General features: G+C 36.7%; 1 protein-coding gene across 8 annotated transcripts in view; it reads left to right on the top strand.

The window, feature by feature from the left end:
• Positions 1-17,397, top strand: part of CEP152 (centrosomal protein 152) — an 88,558-nt gene that overhangs the window by 15,480 nt on the left and 55,681 nt on the right. For all 8 annotated transcript variants that reach the window (XM_054451192.2, XM_054451187.2, XM_054451189.2 and 5 more), the window contains 7 exons: positions 730-880; positions 3,430-3,570; positions 5,509-5,648; positions 7,882-8,082; positions 12,754-12,901; positions 14,622-14,713; positions 15,506-15,669. In XM_054451192.2, the coding sequence (XP_054307167.1) occupies positions 730-880; positions 3,430-3,570; positions 5,509-5,648; positions 7,882-8,082; positions 12,754-12,901; positions 14,622-14,713; positions 15,506-15,669 (1,037 nt within the window). The remainder of the gene's footprint in view (positions 1-729; positions 881-3,429; positions 3,571-5,508; positions 5,649-7,881; positions 8,083-12,753; positions 12,902-14,621; positions 14,714-15,505; positions 15,670-17,397) is intronic.

The raw sequence follows: 17,397 nt of genomic DNA, 5'->3' as shown, positions 1-17,397 counted from the left end.
CTCACCACCCATAACAAATTTTAGGTTAAACACGTCAAAGCTGCTGTTTTGTATGGTGATATAACAGTAGACAGGATGAATGTGAAGGAAAAACCAAAAAACCTTGTTTTTCCTGGGGGTGAGTTTAATGAAGTAAGACCTCAGGATATAGTTAGTTGCTTCTTAGAATTTCTCGATGACAGCAAATACCTCAACAGCTAGTCTGTGTCACGCAATGACAGGATGGATTTTTTAGGGCTGTTAAGTGGTTATTTTCTCTTAATTCTATCTCCGTAGAATGTTATTATTCATCCCATAAGAGTTACTGACTATTTATTAGATATGAGGCACCGTAGTCCGTGTTCATGTTATTGAATATGTGCATTTTTATATTCCCAAGATGTTGGCATAATCTAAATCATTTGTAATAAAATATTTGTATATAATCTTATTGGAATTCTTGGGTTTTATTTATAAAATTGCCTTCATTGTGTGCTCAAAAGTAGAATTTAGGTGTCTATAAATTATGTATTGCAGATTTTCAATTAATAGTGTTAAATAACAATAAGTGCTACTTTTGAGCAGATATATATATGTGTGTGTGTGTGTGTGTGTGTGTGTGTATATAAAAACAACTTTGAACTGTACCAAAAGTAAGTTCTGTAACATAACGTTAATTTAGGTGTCTAATTCAGATAATTTTGGAAGAAAAGGCCAAATCTTAATTGTCAGTTTCATTTGTTATCACAGGGTCCCAGTTGTCAAGGTTTGGAACCGTATAATAAAGTGACATATAAACCTTATCAGTGTTCTGCCCAGAATAATGGCTCACCAGCCCAGGAGATAGCAGGAAGTGACACATTCGAAGGCCTGCAACAACAATTTTTAGGAGCTAATGAGAGTAGGTATCAAGTTTATATTTATTTTTTAATACCACATAATTGGGGAAATTTGAATACACAGTGAATATTTGAGCACGTTCAAGAATTATTATTTTTTAAGTATGACAGTAGAATTGTGCTTGATATTTCAAAGAGCCCTTATTTTTAGAGATATATACTAGAGTATTTATGAATAAACTGACATGAAGTCTAGGATTTACTTTAAAATAATAGGCTGTTGAGGGGTAATGTTGGGTGGGAATATAGATGTGGCCAAATTGGCCATGAGTTCATAATTGTTGAATCTGGGAGATGAGTTCGTGGAGATTCACCATATTATTCTCTTTACTTTCTTATATATTTGAAATTTTTCATAATGAAAAGTTAAAGACATTTTCCCAACTTTATATTTCAGTCATTCTAGTTTGTTAAGCCTTTTCTCCTCATTTGTATAGTGTTAAGTATCCTTGCCTATCATACAGGATACCTGGACTTATTTGAAATTTAAAAAAATTTTAAAAGACTTTTTATGAACTTTATATATTTTTTTGACTGAAGCCTAATTTGGAAAGTGAAACATAGTTTTCAATCTCAGATTTTTGACTATATAGAAGTGTAATTTAATACATCAGCACTATCATCAACTTTTTTCTTTTGATTTTACCGTTTTTAGTCAACTCTGATATAAATTACTTTATATTCAGAATTACTTAGATATCAGGTTCAGTCATGCGGCATTTGCCAGTTTTTTTTGTATAGTATGTATATAAATATCAGAATGAAAAAAGTGTTTATAGGTACTAGAGAATTCTGAGATGAAATGCTAGTATCAAAAAACAAAAATCCCAAAATATAAACCCGTATAGTGACTGTACTGAATTACTCTTGTCATACTGTCTGGCATACTAAATAGCTTCTAATTATTGTGCATATTGAAGAGCCAGTGTAATTCTAGAGTGTGGCAGCAAGTGTTTTTGTTTTACTTTTTGTTTCCCTTTAATTAGTAGGAGAAAAGTCATACTGGATATTCTGGCTTACCTGGGCTATACCAAAGAGAAAACTGGACTTTTGGGTTGTGACTTCATATTGTTGCTTCCATCGTACACTGGGACGGCAGGGTAGTTACAGGGGGAGGCCCAGAATTCATTTTCCCCTGAGGGAGTCAACAGCAAATATGAGGATAGCCTCTCTTTGTTCTTAAGTTTTTTGTGGAATGAGGAAGTGCACAGTGTATATGACATAACTGGTTTTAGGTTGAGTAAATGAACCTCACAGCAGTGGCCTGACATCTCCTTAGTGTTTACTCTTTTAGTTCCCTTATAAAGTTATATTTGTATCTCCTGGTCTTTCTGCATATAAAAACCTTTCCTTACCTTTCTTAACAGTCTGCACTTCTTCAAGTTGAGTCAGTTACACATTTGTCTAAATTTGACATTTGGAAGTTAATTAAATAACTTAATGGTAGTGCCAATTTAGTGATTACAGTTTCTTAGCAACAGTAGTTAAAAAAATTTGGAGATGGGGCTAGCTCTACTATAAGACCTATGAGGAGTTTGACTTGTATAAACTTTTCAGTCTTTAATTTTCTTTATTTAACCAGATCTCTTTTTAAAAAGAGGACAGAATTATTTAGTTAGCAAGTGGTTAAAACTCAGTAAATGCATTTATTTCTGATTGTAAGCTAACAGAAACATTGTTCTAGTAGTAAGTGAAGAATATTTATCATTATGTAGTTGAAGCTTACCTACCAATCCTGTTTTCCATTTTTTTCTCTCTTTTTAAAGTGGTCCCCAAATGACTAATTGTTTCTAAAAGAAGACTTCAAAATTTTTTTTTTAATTATATATTTGTGGAGTAGATTTGCAGGTTTGTTATATGGATATATTAAATAATGCTGGGGTTTGGCTTCTAGTGAACCCATCACCCAAATAGTGAACATAGTACCCAATGGATAGTTTTTCAACCCTTCTCCCCTGCTCCCTCCCCAAAATTCTTGATTAATCTATTCACTAGCTAATTAATTCAGTTATGTGCCAGCATCAATATAAATATAATATTTTCCCCACTCCTGCCTAAAATAAAATATTTTGAGGCTGTCTAGAAATTTTCTTTAAAAATGATTTTATAGAAGCTGATGTACTTGTTTTGTTTTTAATTTTCTGACAGCATATTACTTTATTTCATTGCAGTTGTTATATACTGATTTTTAACTGGCTAAAATGGTAGTTAGTGATTCAGGGTTATAACTTAAACCAGTGACTTTCAAACTTTTCTAGCAGTGACCCACTGTAAGAACTATATTTTTTTACATTGTGATATGGTCTGCAACATGTATCTATATGAACAGGTATATATAAATGAAACAAGTTTCACAAAATAAGACTGTTTCTTACTACATGATGCACTCTGATATATTCTCTCTCTCTTTTTTAATCCTAGTCACAATTCACTGAATTGATTTCATGATGCTCTAAAAAGTTGTAGTCACAGTTTGAAAAACACTGCTTTAAATGACTGTAAATTTATATTTTGGTATGTTTTTATCTGATAAATTGTCTTTAATTCCCAGACTCTGTAGAAAATATGAAGATTATTCAACTTCAGGTTCTTAACAAAGCAAAAGAGAGACAACTGGAGAACTTAATTGAAAAGTTAAATGAAAGTGAACGTCAAATTCGATATCTGAACCACCAGCTTGTAATAATAAAAGGTAAGATGCTGGATGCTGTCATTTATGAGGTACACTGAGCTAGATATCTTGTTTCCAATAACCTCAGATTACATACGAAGCTTAGAGAGTAAAAACACTTGGTTAGAGGGCTCATAGTGAGTGAGGCATAGCAAAACAAAACCCAGGATTTCTGAGTGTTGGCCTTGGATTACTTCTCGTTGGAACACGCTGTTTTGGAGACCAGGTGTGGTGGCTTACGCCCGTAATCCCAGCACTTTGGGAGGCTGAGGTGGGCGGATCACTTGAGATCAGGAGTTCAAAACCAGCCCTGGCCAACATGGTGAAACCCTGTCTCTACTAAAAATACAAAAATTAGCCGGGCATAGTGGCAGGCACCTGTAATCCCATCTACTTGGGAGGCTGAGGCAGGAGAAGGAGAATCACCTGAACCTGCAGGCGGAGGTTGCAGTGAGCCGAGAAAGCACCACTGCACTTCAGGCTGGGTGACAGAGTGAGACTCCGTCTCAAAAAAAAAAAAAGACAATCTATTTTGGAGTCCCCATATTTTCCCTTTTCTCACTTAGGCTTTTAGAATCATTGATCATTATTTAACTGTACTGATGGCATTCTGTCCTAAAAAGTTGTTGATTCCTTATGTCTGATTCCTTATGTCATTACTCTGGATGAAGTATTCCAACTTTCAGAGTGATTTGTGTTTAGTTTGCACTGCAGCGTTTTCTGAGGCTACAAATTAGCATAAACGTTTTAATCCAAATAAGAGTTAGTGATTGTGAAGTGCCATGTCTGGGATAAACACATAGAGTAAATACAGATTCAAATTATAATTGCTTACTCCTTGTGCTTTCTCTAGTTTTGGTCCACATTGAACTTTCATTTGCAGAATAATTTTGTGATTGAACTCTAGCTCATTTCAAATTTAATTGATGGTAAAAATGTCTCTTTGTGTAATGCTCATAACTATTTTGAGAGAAGAACTTGTGAGCTGTTATAGCAAAGTATGTGGGAAGAATTTAACATTAGGTGAATTTAAGAGTTCATTCCAAGTGGGTCGGGCACAGTGGCTCACGCCTTTAATCCCACCACTTTGGGAGGTCAAGGCGGGCGGGTCACGAGGTCAGGAGATCGAGATCATCCTGGCTAACACGGTGAAACCCCATCTCTACTAAAAATACAAAAAATTAGCTGGGTGTGGTGGTGGCGCCAGTAGTCCCAGCTACTCGGGAGGCTGAGGCAGGAGAATGGCGTGAACCTGGGAGGCGGAGCTTGCAGTGAGCCGAGATTGCACCTCTGCCCTCCAGCTTGGCGAGAGAGCGAGACTCTGTTTCAAAAAAAAGAGTTCATTGCAAGTATTTGTAGGATAATTAGTCCTCAGATAACTTCTTCGATTAGCAGGGGTTTGTCCCCGAAAGGGATGCAATAATAGTTTTAAAGGAAATAGTTTTGCTTCTCTAAAAAAATTTTTTTGGTGTCAGGTTTTTTTTTTAAATTTTTAATATTAAATAATTTATTTATTTGGGGCTGGGTGAGGTGGCTCACGCCTGTAATCCCAGCACTTTGGGAGGCCAAGGTGGGTGGATCACTTGAGGTTAGGAGTTCGAGACCAGCCTGGCCAATATAGTGAAACCCCATCTCTACTAAAAATATAAAAATTATTTGAGAGTAGTGGCAGGTGCCTGTAATCCCAGCTACTCTGGAGGCTGAGGTTGTAGTGAGTCAAGATTGTGCCACTGTACTCCAGCCTGGGCGATGGAGTGAGACCCTGTCTCAAAATAAATAAATAAGTAAGTAAGTAAATTCTTTATTTGGTTTTCTCTAAATCAACTAAGGCTCATTTTTCCGAATTAAATTTAATTCAACAACATTTATATATGATACAGATGTGATATCTGATAGGGATCGTGACATTGGGGTCCCTCTACAGGAGCATTATTTATATAAACATTTTTAATACCATAGATGAAAAGGATGGTTTGACTCTCAGCCTTCGAGAATCACAGAAACTCTTTCAGAATGGAAAAGAAAGAGAGATACAGCTTGAAGCTCAAATAAAAGCACTGGAGACTCAAATACAAGCATTAAAAGTCAATGAAGAACAGGTACCTATTTTAACTTATGTATGGTAAAAAAGTTAAAAGTTTAGTTATTTAACAAAACTTTTTGTAGGGTAGGACTAAATTTAGAAGAACTTTGAAGTTATTGACAAAGCATTAGAACTTAAATTTCCTGACTGCAATAGTTTGCTTCAGAATTGGTATCCCGAGAAGTTTTTATTTTTATTTTTCCTGCTGCTTCTCCATTTGGAGAACTGTTCTTTAAACTTGAGTGTAAAGTGGTGACACGTTCACATTCTTTGATTAATGAGATAGCCATTTGATTTTTGGAAATAGTCATAAGTCATTGGTAGCTAAGCCTGGTGGTGGTTGATTCATTTTTTGGCAGGGGGCAGGGTTAAAAATGAAAGTGATGGCCGGGCGCAGTGGCTCACGCCTGTAATCCCAGCACTTTGGGAAGCCGAGGCGGTCGAATCACCTGAGGTCAGGAGTTCGAGACCAGCCTGGCCAACATTGTGAAACCCCATCTCTACTAAAAGTACAAAAATTAGCTGGGCATGGTGGCAGACACCTGTAATCCCAGCTACTCAGGAGGCTGAGACAGGAGAATCGCTTGAACCCAGGAGGCGTAGGTTGCAGTGAGCTGAGATCGCGCCATTGCACTCCAGCCTGGGGGACGAGAGCGAGACTTGTCTGAAGAAAAAAAAAATGAAAGTGACTATGAAATAATGAGCTTGATTTTGAGTGAGACTTGTAGCTAAGTCTGAGGATGGTTTAATGAAAGAGTTTAAACAGTGTTGTCTCATGTCTGGCTCCTCCTCATCCTTCAGGTCTTAGCTAAAAACAGTTACCTTTTCAGAGGACTTGCTATTCACTTTATATGTAAGGTAGCCCATAGCTCCATCCTCCAGCTCACCTTCATCATGCCATATTCTATTACTCTATAACTATCTGAAATGATCTCATTTGTTTACTTGTTATTTATTGTCTCTTCCCACTAGAAAGTAGTAAGAGCTTAGACCTTTTCTGTTTGGTCATTATGTCCTTAGTGCTTAGAACCCTGCCTGGCACAAATTATCTGTGTCATTCAAAGGATGGAACTCTTAGCAATGAAAGCAGTATTGGAATAAATAGGCAATCTCTGGAATAGAATGAAGAATAATTCTCTTGAAATTTTAATTTTTGTATGTAATGTAGATTATTTTTAACTTTTTGAAAACCAATAGTTATTAGATTAAAAAGTTAAGTTGCTTTTATGTAGTAAAAGGTTATAATTTTGTAATCTTTTTATGTAAGCAGCAGAATCACCAAGTGTATTAATTTCCTATTGCTGCTGTAACAGATGACCACAAATTCAGTGGTTTAAAACAACACAAATTTATCTCACAGTTCTGGAGGTCAGAAGTCTGATATGGATCTCACTAGGCTAAAATCAGGGTGTCAGCAAGGCTGCATTGCTTTCCGGAGGCTTTAGGGGAGAATCCATTTTCTTGCTATTTCCAACTTCTAGAGGCCACCTGTGTTCCTTAGCTTGTGGCCCATTTCCATCTTCAAAGCCAGCAATGAATGGCTGATTGAGTCTCTCTGGTTCTGACTTTTCTGCGTTAGTTTTCCTCATTTATGGACCCTGTGGTTACATTGGGCCCACCTGGATAATCCAGGCTACTCACCTTATTTTAAGGCAATCTAATTAGCAATATTAATTCCACATACAATCTTAATTTTCCCTTGCCATGTAATATAACTTATTCACAGGTTTTGGGGATTAGGACATGGTCATTTTGGAGGGCTATGATTTTGCCTACAATACCAACTGTGCAGTTATAGCTTTGAAAACTTTGTTTTTAGTAAGTGACCATTGGCAGGTTTCATCAGTCTTTCAAGGAACAGTTGTCATTTTTCTATGACCTAACAATTGGGTTACCCCACACTTCGGTCATAGAGCAATGCAAACAGCACTGGGGCCATCATGGCATCAGCAGATTCCGTGCCTGATAGCCACATCCATCATGCTGCGCAAAATCCTCTTTCACTCCCCTCAGGTATCTACCAAATGTGTTTTCTCAGAGAACATTGTTTCCAACAACTATGGGCCTGGAGGGTCCCAGCTAGGGAAGTTTTAAGGAGCTTGAGCCATGATGAGTGGAGACCCCTTCTCTGCTCTCATTAAAACATGCTTGAGTTTTAGTTTATAGTAAAGGTAAAAGTTTATAGACAGCACAGAGCTAAAATACTCTGTGTATATTTTAAACGTGGATATCCTGTGTGTATTTACTAGATGATCAAGAAGTCCAGAACAACTGAAATGGCTCTGGAAAGCTTGAAGCAGCAGCTGGTGGACCTTCATCATTCTGAATCACTTCAACGAGCTAGAGAACAGCATGAGAGCATTGTTATGGGCCTCACAAAGAAGTACGAAGAGCAAGTATTGTCCTTACAAAAGAATTTGGATGCCACAGTCACCGCACTTAAAGAACAGGTTGGGATGATTTCAAATGAGCAACTGTTATCAACAAGTAAAGCTGGTTATGTTTTGTAACCGATATTTTATGGTTCATCATATAGAAGTCTTGGATGTTTGTAGTAAATGTTAGATTGTGTGTGAGGTGAGTGAAACTTAAAAGCCAGTGATATTGGCCGGGTGCAGTGGCTCACACCTGTAACCCCAGCACTTTGGGAGGCCAAGGCAGGCAGATCACCTGAGGTCAGGAGTTCAAGACCAACCTGGCCAAGTTGGTGAAACCCCCGTCTGTACTAAAAATACAAAAAAAAAAAAAAAAAATTAGCTGGGCGCAGTGGTGCATGCCTGTAATCCCAGCTACTTGGGAGGCTGAGGCAGGAGAATCGCTTGAACCCAGGAGGCAGAGGTTGCAGTGAGCTGAGATCGCACCACTGCACTCCACCCTGGGCAACAGAGCTAGACTCCGTCTCACCAAAAAAAAAAAAAAAGCAGTGATATTTTAATCTGAGAATACATCCTAAAGGTATACTTTTGGAAACCCTACTTTTTATACGATTATTAGTACTTTTTCAACTTTCACATTACTTGTCCTTTATTTGTGGGGTATTTGTGTATGTTGTTTATATGGTCCTAGAATAAATCCAGACCAGAACAAATGAGTCTGCCGGCGGCTGGCTAGAACTTGAGAGGTTACCTTGGAAGCTTAACCAGTAGAAAGCCTTACTTGAGTCTCCCAGCATTTGGTAATTCACCTGTCAATACAGTCTGTTGAGAAATGATTCTTGGGAGGAGAGTAAATTTTGAGGACAGTACAATTTATAAAATAAGAAAGCAGTCTGATCTAGACTTAATGAGATTTGAATCTTGAGCATATTGCACAGTGAATTTTTACTATTTTCACTCAAGGGGGAATAAAATATTGAAAGCTAAATGTGAGTCAGGTGGTGAGTTTGCTTGTGCTCCATAACTCTAGGTAATCACTTGAGTGAATAACATTTCAGAATTCATTTTTCTTAATGTAATTTCAAAATTGATTTAACTTAAGGGAAGGAGAGAAGAAAAATCAGATGTGAGGGTATGGAAAATTTCACCATACTTAAAATTCATGCTGATTTGGGTTATTTCTGACCTATATAGCTGCCTCTAATTTTTCCATGCTTTTAGGTAGAACTATATAAGACTGCATTACTGGCAATAATTGTTTATAATTTTATTTTATTTTTACTTGTATTTATATGCATTTTTATTATATCTATTTCATTATGTATTTATTTTATATAAAAAAATTGTGAATTTGATCAATGTGGAAGATATATAGGAGTAGGGAAAGATGAAGGCCAGTTATGGTGGCTCATGCCTGTAATCCCAGCACTTCGGCAGGTTGAGGCAGGTGGATCACTTGAGCCCATGAGTTCAAGACTAGCCTGGGCAAAATAGTGAATCCTTGTCTTTACCAAAAAAAAAAAAAAAATTAGCTGGGCATGGTGGCATGCGCCTGTAGTCCCAGCTACTTGGGAGGCTGAGGTGGGAGGATCGCTTGAGCTCAGGAGGTCGAGGCTGCAGTGAGCCATGATTGCACCACTGCACTCCAGCCTGGGTAACAGAGTGAGACTCTTTTTCCAGAAAAAAAAAAAAAAAAAAAAAAGGCTATACCAAATTATTGAAAAGTCTACTTTATAGAATATTTAAACAAATAGAATTTGAGATGTAGCTTCATAAATTTTTATTTTATTTTATTTTAAAGTTAGTTTTGGCCAAACACAGGGTAACATTGAAGTTAGTTGGACTTGGACAGTAGCCCTTCTTGGATGACTAGAGAAGAGTGGATCCTGGTGGCTTTTCCTTATTGGGTTGGGGGTCTCCATTCTCTTTTGACTTAAATGCAGTTTCATTAGAGATGGATTGGAAGGAATTTCTAGTGTTTTCTACCCCTGTGCCCACTGCATTCTCTGTTGTCCACTGCCCCACCCTCTTCAATAGAAGAACTCTACAGTAAAGTCAGAACAAATTCTTGATTCTGCGCTGGGTGGGCTTCAGACCCCTGAACCCATAAATTGAAGGTGTTAAGGTCTTTTCCCACTGTTACGTTCTTTGCCTATTTTTACTTTGTTTTATTATTATTTTTTTAACAGAGCATGGCACTGATGTTAGGCTCTGCATATAATTGCATAGCTGCTTTGCAAAGTGGTGATTCCAAAGAGGCTAACAGAAGCCCAGACCTCAGCATCATGCCACATATCCATGTAACACACCTGTACACATATCCCCTGAATCTGAAATTAAAAACAAAATGTCTGTGACTAGTATATTTTGAGAAATTTATGGATTGTAAAATTATTAGTGTTTTTCTTAAGACACCAGCTTTTCTGGGTAGAAAAGATTGTATGCACTCACAACATATTATAATAGTTCTTTTTTTTTTGGCTGATTTTCCCTTGAATTTTTTTAGTAAGACAGAAAAGGTGAAAGAAATGGGCTTCATGGAACTCATAGTGTTCCTCCAATGTCATAATTCTCTCCTAGTAAACTATCTCCTGGACTGTGTCCACCAAACTGGCTTTTACCTCCTCCCATTCATAGAAGTGTCATGTTAAGATCTCTGATTATCTCCTTGTTGGTATATTACTTTTTTCCTTCTGTCTCCTTGAAATCTTCAGCTTTTGGTGAAGTCATGGACTTTGGTTTCTATGTCATAACCTTCTACCTTTTCTTTAATGTTATATTTAAAGGCTCCACTTTGAACACTTTCTGTTGGCTTAGAGACTCCCACAGACTTAGAGACTCCCACAGACTTCTCTGTGTGTGGTCCAGTGCTCATTTTCCTGTGTGCTAGAACCCTGTCCAGTTCTTTTCCCTCCCACAGATTCAGCTGTCATCTCTATCATCTCTGTCTCTTTTTTTTTTTTTTTTTTTTTTTGGAGATGGAGTCTCGCTCTGTTGCCCAGGCTGGAGTTCAGCCGTCATCTCTTTATCATTACACTCAGTCTTGAAAAATGTCTGCCCGTATCAGTCTTGAAGTACTCAAGCTAATCATGGCAAACATTAAACTACTCAATCTTTTTTGATTTTTGGTATTAAAACTTTAAAGTTTTATGAGTATGATCTGTTTCCCTGAACTTGTCAACAGGATATACCATAGTTTAATTGATTGTTACATATAATCAAATTATTGGCAGAGTCTGCCTTTTCTTTACAATTTTTTTATACCTACATTTTCTTTAACTTTGTTTGCTAGTTCCCAGTCCCTTGTTAACACTATTGTGACCTCCCCAGAATATAAATATTAGCTGTCTCCCCACCCCTTCTTGCTGTCATTACTGTCATGCTGTCATTGATATGAGCTCATTCATTGTGTTTGCCACGTTACTTTGGCACTTTAGAACCAGGTTTCTCAAGCTGGCCTGGAATTAGCAGCAGTGTGCCAGGAGGTTTGCAGTGCTGAATAAACATGGACTAGTTTCCAGAAGCTTCATTTTGCTCAAAAATTTAGTAGAAAAATTTTAACGCAAACACAGCTTCATTATGAAATAGAATACAAAATTCACATGGATTTTTAAGCTAAAATGGGAGACTTCAGAGTCTTTTTGCTTCAAGGTACTTCTGTGTTAGTGCTCTTATGGAATGTACCTTGTGTTAGTGTCCTTAAGGTATTATTGGGCTTTAGGTTATACTACGGATCAGGCAGCAAAAGCCTAAGGCCTTTTCCCTACTTCAAAGCCCTTTCTCAGTATTCTTCTTATTTCTTATTTTCTTTAGGTTTTCTCGGGTAATTTCAGTTAATTAACTTAATTCACTCCTCTGCCTGTCCCACGCTCTGCCATTTGCCTGGAATTCAGCCTGTGTAGCCTTTTTTGAAAGAGAGGTGATGATTTCGACAGTGTATTTGTTCTACCTGGACTCGGGACTCCCGTGATTCATTACACCCAAACATATTTTCTTTTGGAAGAAACTTGAGTATATTGCATACACGCTCTATATTTTATGTAATCCCATATAGTTACGCACATGCACATACACATTTACCCTATTTTTCTTTGTCATTTATTTTTCAAGTGTTTCTTACAGCACTTGATATGTCTAAGGCACTGCAGAAGCACCTTCAAGGGGGTTATTAAGAGAAATAAGACATCTAAAAGGTGGAGAAAGATAAGAGAGAAATAGATCAAGTTTAAAAGAATTTCAGAGGAGGGAAAGATTATTTTTGGCTGCTCTTAATGGAATGAACTTTTGGCTGCTTAGAATACAGTGAGTTTTCATGTGTTTATCTATATCCTTACTGTTTTGGGATACAAATTGCAAGATTCAAAGTAGTCTGCCTAAATATATATACATACACGTATACTGACAATATAAAATACGTATAGGAATGTAATAAATTTTCTTTGGCTTGAATAAAATCTAATTTTTGAATAACTCATTGTCTTGTGAATATAGAGTCGAAGGAGACTTTAGAAGCCACCTAATTCAACCTTTATTAGCATAATTACAAAAGAAGAAACAGACTGAAGAGTTGAAGCTTCACCCAGGCTCTTGACTCCCAGTTCTGTGCACTTTACCTTGTAAAAGAGGTGATGCTACCATGTGATGATCTTGTGTTTGACATCAAATCTAATTATGTATCATAATTTTTAGTTTACTCTTTATTAAAACTCTTTATGAAAATGACTTCCTGAACTTTTTTCTATTTAGGAAGACATTTGCTCTCGTTTGAAAGATCACGTGAAACAACTGGAAAGGAATCAAGAAGCAATCAAGTTAGAAAAGACTGAGATCATTAATAGGTTGACAAGAAGTCTAGAGGAGAGTCAAAAGCAGTGTGCCCACTTGTTGCAGTCTGGTAGGTGTCTGGTAGGGCCACTGTCTCCCCAGAAGGTTGATTCAATATGCAGAAAGAATGTAGTAGGATCCATGAATTGTAAAAATCCAGAAGGGACAGAAAACACAATCAGCAATAAATTTCTTTAAAAAAAGAAATATATATATATTTTTATATATGTGTGTATATACACACAAATATAAAAAAAATATATATAAAGGTTTAGTTTGTTTTTACTAAATAATTTGGAAGCTGGAGACCAGTATAAAGTACCAAATAAAAATAACCATAATTCTACTACTGAGATAATTATTGTTAGCATTTGAATGTATTTCTTTCAAATGAAATGAATGTACACACATAGACAATGTCCTGCTTCTTTATGTAATGCATTTCTGAAAACATACTAAAGCTGAACATGCAAAAATTGAACAATAAAATACATTATAAGGTAATTTCTATCCCTGAAAACTAAAAATGATTATAAAATCCCATTGTATTTTGCTTTTTTAGGCCCAATATTTGATCCTATAGTTCTAGCCTTTGTATAACTTCTCTCATATTTTTCCCGTCATAATGGAATAGTGACTTACCTAGTCAGTTGAGGCCAGAGAGTTACATTTTTGTCATGCTTCAGATTTCTAATATGGTCTTTATAGTATTAAGTTTGGGACATATGCTTCCTATCATTTTAGTTTCAGCAGTTGTTTTATTATTAATTTTTATAAAATGATATTAGAGCAAAGAACAATAAAATAAAATGAAATGATCACGTTTGTACAAACACTGCTATATAGATAAAACTTCCCTGTTTGCTGGTAAGTAGCTCACATTGTGAAAACAGGTCAACAGTTATTCATTAACTGATATATGAAAGTCACACTTTGGCATATGAAAGGTAATTTAGACTGTTGGTACAATATGTGAAAGGGTGGGCTATTCAAAAGCTGAAAATACTAAAGTCAAAGACTGCCTAAATGTATGTGTATATGTGTCTTGATAGGGGGCAAAATTTGGATTATGCTTTATTAAGGGCCCCTCCCTGTTTAGTTTTATAGCCTTTATTTTCATTTGGCATTACTTGGTGAGCCTTTTTCCTGGCTGTTAAATGCTTTGAAAATATTATTTTCTTTATGCCATCATTGCTTCACTTAATCATTTCCCAGATGGTCATTTTCTTTTGAAACCTAATAATGTCCCTTTTAAATTGGGAATAGTCCCCCCACCACCTTGCCCAGTACATTTAAAATATTAGGTTTCTAAAGTTTCAGAATTATAACCCTAATACACTTCATTTACATGTGGAGGTGGGGATGCTGGATAGAAAAGCATCTACAAAGAAGTTAAAGGCACTACGGCATAGTTTTCTTATTGCAGGGGAGAAATGGGTTCCAAAGAATTTTTTCTTTGACTTTCCATGAGTTGGAGTGTTATGCTCCTCTTAAAGGACTTCCGGCATGTTAAGGTCTGTAAATGTGGCTGATTTGATTCATAAAAAGGTCATAGTAGCCCATGCCTTTAACTGCCCAAGGTCATATGGGATGCCATACTAAATCTGGGAAATGTCTGGCCCAGACCTATGCCTTCTGGGTCCCATGGGCTCTATGTATTCTAAAGAGAAAATAGTAATAAAGCAGAACTTTACTTTCTGTAGCCTCAGTGGATTCAGGTCTTCTGTAGATCATAAGTACTTTGTCCCCTTACATTTTTTCAGTATATCCTGTGGTTCTTTCCTCTGCAGGGTCAGTACAAGAGGTGGCTCAGCTACAGTTCCAGCTGCAGCAAGCACAGAAGGCACATGCTATGAGTGAAAACATGAACAAGGCTTTGCAAGTGAGTGTTGCCACTTGGAAGAGACTCTGTAGGTATCTGAATTAGGCAGTAGTTACATCACCTTTTTGAATCTTGGGTTTCTCTGTATAATAGAGGTGGTTGGACCACCTTCAAACCAGCCCATGGGAGTTGTTCACCATCTCCTTCACACAGTTGGCAAGTCAAACTCAGGTCTGTCTAATTGCAGAGCCAAGGCCCTGCACTTCCTGCCAGTCTGCCTGCCACCTCCTCCACGTGGCATGCCCTTTCATCTTTGGGTGTATCCCAGAGATCAGTTCATCTACGGGGGTGGGGAATGTTGAATTTTGCTGCAATTCTCTCATATCCTCCTTCAGTGCTGTTTACATTTTCCACTGGAGGGGGAGGAAAATAAGGGAGAAGAGTTCCATTATTACCTCCACCTTTTCACCACTGGCAGGCTAAAGTACAACCTGTTCTTGGCAAATTAGCGTACTTTACTCTAGAGTACTCCTGTACTCTAGTAAGCCAGAAAGCACCGCCATCAGCATTTAAGCCCAAGGAACACACCACTTTCCATGGAGGACAAAATCTAAGAGACAGAGATGTGAGAGGAAATCCTTATGTTTGTTTTCTCGTTCATTTATTCATTTAGGCTTTACTTGAAAACCTGATATATGCCGACCTTTATAAAGTATAATGTATACTAATAATATATTTGAAGAAGTTTTTTTGCCTTCTGTTGATCATTAAAACAAATTTTGAAACATAGAATGACTGATTTCTTTGTATAGGAAAATAATGAAAATTATTTTTAATAATTTTGTGTTGTAGGAAGAATTAACAGAACTAAAAGATGAAATTTCTCTCTATGAATCTGCTGCAAAACTAGGAATACATCCAAGTGACTCAGAAGGAGAATTAAATATAGAACTCACTGAATCATATGTGGATTTGGGTATTAAAAAGGTCAACTGGAAAAAATCCAAAGTTCCCAGGTATGGAAAGAATATTTTAGTTTACTGTAGAAGAACCAACATTAGTAATACTGATGATGCATGGTATCTGTTTTAAGGTGAGAGTGTATTATTTTCATATGTTAACACTGTATATTGAATGCAGATACCTTGCATTTATCAGTGATAATATGAAAAATATACATTAATTTTTCCTAGAAACCTTACTATGACCTTACTTTTAGAGATTCTGTCTTTTATATTACTGCTTAATACAGATATTTTAGCAATCTCCTAGAAGGAAGTATTTTATCACTCCTGCCAGAGACTGACTGGGGAGGGAATAGTGGTGGTTGTAGAAGGAGAATTAAACACTTAAAGGACTTTAGAAGCACTTGCTGCATGGAAGGTGCTATACAAGGCTCTGGGAATAGAGTACAAAAGATGAGATAGGAACTGTCCTTCCCACAGGGAGCTTACATGTTTTCTGGTCAGGGAGAAAGAAACATTCTTGGAAACAACTAAGTGCTATGAATTCAATGTTATGTTTGATGTTTAGAGGTGGGATTTACACATTTCCTGTGCTGGTTTTGGATAGGGAAGAGAGATACGGTGTTTGGAAGAGATTGTATTTAGGTTAAGAAAAGATTTTTGGATGCGTTTGGCCCTTACCACCACCCTTTTGTTTATAGTTTAAGATGGAGTTTGTCATCATTGTTGAATTATAGTTTCCTGAGAGTGTTTAATACATGTTGTATTTCAGGTATTACATAACTAAATACAAATATATAAATGTCCTGAAAAGTTTGCTCTACGATAGGTTTTAGAAGTTATGTATTTTGATACTGTGATCTCATTTTAAGAACAGTAAGATGAGATTCAGTAAGTTGAAATATAAAGTGATCAGGTGATACTGTGAAAGAAGATGGTATTATTCTAGTTTAGTAAGGCTCCATTTATCTAGAGGTCTGTCTTCAGGGACTCTTATCCCTAGAAATCACAGCATTACTATCCAGAAGGAAGCAAAGAAGAAAATATCAGAACTGGATTATATGATGTATTTAGTAGGAGCCACCTTGAAGTTCTTATCCCAGGACCATATTGACTTAGATTTATTTGTACTCCATGAATTGTCTCATTTCCTAACTGACTGCAGAGGGCTAGGGCAAGGGTTGGGAAAGACAGTATCCATCCTTCGGCCAGCAGCTCAGCCTTAGCAAGGAGAAAACTGTGGAAACCCAACAGGCTGGAGTTGCTGAGTATCACAGCAAATAGCTCTACACATTTACATATGTTTGAGCCACATCAAAATGTCCACAGTTATGATCCCAAGTTGTCAAAGAAAGGCTTCCAGTTTGGTTAGTAAATTAAAGCAAAAAACGAAGTGCATTATATCTTTTTTAGACAGATTTACATAAAATGTTAACATAGTCACCTGGAAAATTCACTGCTGTGAATGTCTCATTTCCTGCTAATGCCAGATTAATTCTAAGGGGCTAGTGGAAAGAGCGTGGGCTTTAGATCCAGATTGTTTTGAATAATAGTTTTGCCATTTTATTACTAGCTTTGTGAGCTTGGGCAAATTTCTTAGCTTTTCTGAGCCTGTTTTCTTATCAAGCTTAAAATCCCTTGGAGGTTAAACTGAGGATTAAAATATGAATATAAAAGGCCTCAGGTAACACGTTGTAACATATATTAGGCAGTTGATAAATGATGGCTGTTACTATTGTTATTCAGTAGATGGTTGATTAAAACATATCACTGATCAGA

Source organism: Pongo pygmaeus, chromosome 16, assembly GCF_028885625.2.
Source record: "Pongo pygmaeus isolate AG05252 chromosome 16, NHGRI_mPonPyg2-v2.0_pri, whole genome shotgun sequence".
Taxonomy (NCBI): domain Eukaryota; kingdom Metazoa; phylum Chordata; class Mammalia; order Primates; family Hominidae; genus Pongo; species Pongo pygmaeus.
This window is presented reverse-complemented; position numbering and strand designations above follow the sequence as displayed.